The sequence below is a fragment of the Geotrypetes seraphini genome, chromosome 11 (assembly GCF_902459505.1).
Source record: "Geotrypetes seraphini chromosome 11, aGeoSer1.1, whole genome shotgun sequence".
In the NCBI taxonomy this organism is placed as follows: domain Eukaryota; kingdom Metazoa; phylum Chordata; class Amphibia; order Gymnophiona; family Dermophiidae; genus Geotrypetes; species Geotrypetes seraphini.
The window spans coordinates 32916074-32922073 of record NC_047094.1 but is presented as its reverse complement, the minus strand read 5'-3'; the positions used below and the strand labels follow the sequence as shown (position 1 = coordinate 32922073).

The following is a 6000-nucleotide window of genomic DNA, read 5'->3' as shown; positions in this document are numbered from 1 at the left end:
GAAGTATTTTCGGATTTGTCTTAAGTTGCAAATGGTTGCCAATGCCTTCTGAACCAGAGAAACAACTAGGGAAGGAGCTGATCCAGGGCAAGAGACTCAAATTTCTAGAGTCAAATTAGACTCTGAAGGTAACTGCTTTAAAACGCGTTAATTTGCACATACCATGACAGTAAAGAACCTCATTTCCAAGCCCAGTCCAGCTAAAGGTTTATTTTTAAAAAAATAATAATAATACAATGTAAACAAATGTATTAAAAACCAAATATAGCTCAGGCTTCCAATAATTGACCCCCACCCCACTTCCCTTTCTCTCTTCTCTTCCTTCGCTGTTGCCGCCTTGATTTCAAATACCGCAATCCTCCGTTCTATCTCCTCGCCCCCCCCCCCCCTTCTGCGGCAAGAACAAATTCCAGCGCGACTGCGCGCGAGCGCTAGCCCTGTCAGGTTAGGGAAGGGGCTGCAACGTCCGTTTGGTTACGCCATGACGGCATTCCCAGACCAGATGGGCGGATCGCGGAGAACGCCGGGCGTCTGGCATGCCTGCGTTCCTAGTAGACAGCACTAGTCGCGGGTAGAAACCGCGGCGGTTAGGGGAAGGGATAGGGATGATGCCTCGCGAGCAGGGTGGAGCTTCGCATCCGGTGTTTGGTGGCGGTTCCGCAATTCTTGTCAAACCGCCATGGCCGAGAGGCAGGAGGTTTTCCTGAGAGCTCGCGACAGGACGTTTACCGCCTTCAGTGCAGGTACTGCACGCCCCCTTCTTAAGGGTGGCTTGAGCCTGGTTCCGTGGCGGGAAGGAAGAGCACCCCCTCCCCCCTCGTGGGCCGCCGTTGAGATCAAGGTGCAGGTCGTAGGCCTCAAGGATCTCACCTGCAAAGGGCACGGTAGCAGCCATTTGTAGATCCAGCAGCACAGTGTTCTTTCACCTGAAAAACACAAGGTGGAAGTTACTATTAATCTGATTCGCCCACTCCGCGTTAATAAGCCTGTTTTCACCCAGATGAGTTTTCGCACGTGGTCGAGGGTGTTTGAGGCTTGATGTAGGGGAAATGAAATGTGTGTTGAACATATGTGGGAATTAAAATAGGAATAATTCGAAATAGAAGAGGCACGAGGGAAAGACGTTAACTGCACGGGTTACTATATCTGGATGGGGCTTCCTGACAGCGTTGAGAGATCTCGTACGTTTCTACATACAGGACTGGTGCTAGGCGACCTCGGCGAACCTTTTTCAAGCATGGTGCCCCCCTTCTTAATCTTTAGGCACATAGGTCCCATGCTGAGATTTTGATCCTCGGTATCATTCTCAAAACAATTATGTAAAAACAAAACACATGTACTTTTAAAGTATTAACCTTTGTTTTATATACATACATATATAAAATAGTGACAATTTCCAAAATGTGCCTATCCTCCTCTTAGGAAAAAGAGTATTTGTTCCTTTGAGTTTGCCTGTCTGTCAGAATGCTTTGAATGTAGCTGTAGTTGATCTAATGGTTAAGCTGGCAAGATGAAGTCCCATTGTGAGGGTAATTCTATAAAGTACTTCTCCAAGTTACTTGCCTGCTATGAGTGTAGCTCATTAGAATAATATTCATGGATATATGCCAAAATACTACATATGTGCATATTTACAGAACAGTGCTTACCTTGTATAGAATTTAATGTACAGGTGGGCATATATGGCTATACTCTGGGCAAGAATCGCATAACTTCTGAATACAGTAAATTATGCATATATCACCAGAACTCAGTTGTGCACACAAACCAGCTTTGACTGGCATAACTCCTCACACCTAAGTTATAGGTTAGTATTTTCTCTGTTACACTACTTTCCTATAAAGGAAAGTAGACACCTGCCCAGGTACCCAGTTAGAAGTACCCACTGACTGTATATTTTTCTTAAGTTCATAGAAAAATTTTTTTCTAGAATAAACAAATATAAAATCTATTTTACTCTTTTGGTACATTGCCAGTTACTTGTGACCTGGATTTGGTTACTGTTGGAAACAGGATACAAGGTATGACACTGCAAACTCGTCCTAGAAAAAGTGCTAATACCTCATTGCTGAATATCACTGTGGTCACCTTTGAAGTACTCACCTTGGGAAGCTATGCAGCAAAAACAGCACCTAGTCCATCCTTCAAAGCAGTTTTGGAACTCTTTTACTGGAATGCCCAACAGAGCTGTCATTAAAATGTCTTTCAATATTTCTTTTATCTTCAGGTAAAGAAATAAGTCATTGGGAACCAGATCAGGCAAGTAGAGAGGGTGTTCCAATAGAGTTATTTGTTTTCTGGCTAAAAACTCCCTCCCTCGTGTGAGCTGGTATTGTTGCAAAAAGTTCAGGTTGTTTTAGTCTTAACTTTTTCACGCATCCTTTTCAGCACTTTCAAATAGTAAACTTGGTTAACATTTTGTCCAGTTGGTACAAATTCATAATGAACAATCCCTCTAATATCAAAAAAGGTTAGTAGCATCATTTTGACTGTTGATTTGGACTGGAAGAACATTTTAGTCATGGAGAATTGGTTGACTTCTATTGTGTACTTTGACACTGTATTTCAGGGTCGTATTGGTACTCCCATATTTCATCACCAGCAATAACATAGCCCAAAACATCATCTTGCCTCTCCAAAAGGTGTTGTTAAACTTCAACTCTCTTTTGCTTTTGTTCATCGGTGAGCTCCTTCAGGCCCATTTTTACACACACCTTTCTTATGCCAAGATTTTCGATTAAGATTTTCCTGTTTCTCTATGCTTCTCAGTCATCCAATGATTTTGACACACAATTCAACGAGTTTTTGCAGTTTTCATCAGTTCTCGTTACTGGCGCCGTTGACCTTTCTTCATCAGTGACGCTTTCTCTCCCCTCAGAAAAACCATGTAATCCAAATTTAAGTTTCAAGTTTATTAGTGTTTTTGATTAATCGCTTAATCACAATTCAAAGCGATGAACATGAATAATAAACAAGAAAATTACAGTATTAAGGAGTAATACAATACTTAACATAAACTTAAAATCAAACAGGACTATTAACAAACTTTACAGTCAAGAATAAAAGGGGAAAAAGGGAATTGAACTACAAAATATTAAAAATAGAATAGTCAGGGAAAAAACACAAGGTAGGGGATGTAAAATTCCATAATCATAATCAACTCAATAAATAAATTCAAGAAGGAAAACTATTAATCAAAAGCATCTTTAAACAGAAAAGTTTTTAGATTATTCTTAAATTTGTTGTCTTCTTCTCTCAAATGGATAGGAAGAGAGTTCCAGACTTGAGGGGCCGTAACGGAAAAAATAAATTGTCGTCTTGTATTGATGATCTTGAGAGAAGAAATTGTCAATAGATGTTGTTCGTTTGATCGTAAAGTTCTATTCGAGGAGTAAGGAATTAATAATTTGAAAATAAATGCAGGAGCTTTATAGAGTAAGGATTTGAAAGTAAGTAAGCATAATTTATAAGTTATTCTATGAGATACCGGAAGCCAATGTGCATTCTTAAGAAGTGGTGTTACATGATCAAATTTCTTTGTTTTTGTTATAAGCTTAATGGAAGTATTTTGTATAATTTGTAATCGTCTAATTTCACTTTGTGCAATTCCCTTAAAAAGGGCATTATAATAATCGATTTTAGAAATCACCAAGGAGTGGATAAGAATGTTGAGTGATTTAGGGCAGAGGTATTGCAAAAGGGAACGAATTTGACGAAGTCTATAAAAAGATGATTTGATAATACTACCAATATGATCATGAAAGGTTAATTTATTATCAAAAATCACTCCTAGAATTTTAATAGTGTTAACCGATTGTAAGGGAATATTTTTTTAAAGAAATAGGAGCAATAAGTTTAGGAATTTCTTTCCATGGGAAAAGCATCGTCTTTGTTTTTTCAATATTAAGAGCTAACCTATTAGTATCTAACCATTGATGAATTTGTTCAAGTTTATTGTTAATTGCTACGATATCCAAAGTATTGCTGGGATCCAAAGGATGTAGAAGCTGAATGTCATCAGCGTAGGTGAAAACATGAAAACCTAATCCATTTATACACTGCCGTTTTCTTCATGGCATTGTCCCATAAACTTGGACTAACAAGTCTCTGATTTAACTTCCACTCTTGCCAAGTTTAACAAGAAATTTAATGTTTGTTCGTTGCTTTAATTTAAGCTCTGACATTCTCACGACGGCACATAAAAACACACAAAAACAATAATGAACGCCACTCAGCAAGACACCGCCACACATCAACATGAACACAGCTGTGAGACAATAATATACCAAGGATGTGAAATCTTACTCAGTTGTTTATACAGTGCCGCCAACGTAAACACAAGGAGGCAAACTTAATTGTCAGACCTCGTACTGGGTTTGATGGACCTTTGATCTGTTCTGGTATGGCGAGGATTATGTTCTTATTTGATATACAACTAATAAAACAGGAGGAAAAAAACTACAAATGTAAGAAAAAAAACTTTCAACCATAATGGTGCTCAGAACCTTGAATAGGTGGTGAAATCACAAACCGGGGACAAACCCCTGTAAGTGTTTCAATGCTCTATCATTGCACCATCTTTATCGGTAGAAAGATTTGTTGAAAAAAATTTGTGAAATTATATTGATTGTGATGCAAAAAAACTATAATCAATGATATCTTCAACTTTTTAAATACTTGAGAAACTTGAACTTAACTTGCAAGGGTGTTAAGGAAGTGGTCTCACTCCAGCGGGCTCTAACACGTTTCGCCGTTGGCTTCTTCAGAGAACTCCCATAAGCTGGATTTGTAACAGAGTAAAACTTCTTCCTAACAAAAAAAGATGGATAGCATTTAATATGTATAAAAACCAGTATTTTTACTTAGCTCTCATCGCGGCCGGCGGTTACCTTCCTCTTCAGCTGTAATTACATCACTTCCTGGTAATGTGACTTTCAACTGAACTCCCTGAAGATATGCTGTTACTTCTGTCAATCTTAATGTAGGAACGCCCACCATTCCACCTCCCGATTCAAACCTCCTGGACTGACAGTCTGCCAATAAGAGATCCATGCTTGTTCCTTTTTCCACAACAAAGCTTATTTATTCCCACCTCTTTTCAGTGTGGGAGCTTCCAACACTACAAACTTCAATTCATCCAAAGTGTGAGAAAATGCTTGCCAATGTTGCGTGAGTGGGGCCCCCATATCTCCCCGATGGATCTTACTGAGATGTTCCATTATCCGTTTTCAACAAATCTTTCTACTGATAAAGATGATGCAATGATAGAGCATTGAACTTACAGGGGTTTGTCCCCGGTTTGTGATTTCACCACCTATTCAAGGTTCTGAGCACCATTATGGTTGAAAGTTTTTTCTTACATTTGTAATTTTCTTCCTTTTTTGTTAGTTGTATGGATCTACGCTTTGGGGGACTTTTCTATTTATATTTTTACCCAGTAGTTTTGATTGGGAATCCAGTGCTTATTTGATATACTGCAGATCAAACAGAAACATTTAAGTGACTTACAGAAAATCAATAAAATTCTAAGTAGAACTAAACCATGGGAGAAGAAGAGAAGCCGGGGAAGGGGGGATGTTGAATGGTGTCTAAAATATACTATTTACACTGAAATAACAAATGAAATGCTATGTAAATTAAAAAAGCTGGTAGAATAGGCTCCAATTAGGCACTCCTTTATAGAATTGCTCTCTCAAGTTGGAACAATTGGGAATTAGGCCAGTGCTGGGCAGACTCCTGTGGTCTATACCTCTATTATGGCTAGTCAAAGCTAGATGGGCTGCAGGGGGGGCTTCAACAGAAACTCTAGTAGAATGAGGTCAGTGCTGTGCAGACTTCTGTAGTCTGTGTTCTGATGATTATAACAAAGGCAGATCATGATCAAATATGCATGTTATTGGCTTTCAACATCTATAAGAGAGATTTGCATGCACTGCTTCCAAATCTTTCTCATGCATATTCATTGTGGATATCCTGAAAACCTGACTGAACATGCACGTA

General features: G+C 38.9%; 1 protein-coding gene across 1 annotated transcript in view; it reads left to right on the top strand.

Annotated features, from left to right (window-relative positions):
- The first annotated feature begins 432 nt into the window (after positions 1-432).
- CPPED1 (calcineurin like phosphoesterase domain containing 1) overlaps positions 433-6000 on the top strand; it is a 68009-nt gene continuing 62441 nt past the window's right edge. Inside the window, 1 exon segment of the mRNA XM_033914817.1 lies at positions 433-743. Coding sequence (XP_033770708.1) covers positions 680-743 — 64 coding nt within the window. The 5' untranslated portion in view covers positions 433-679.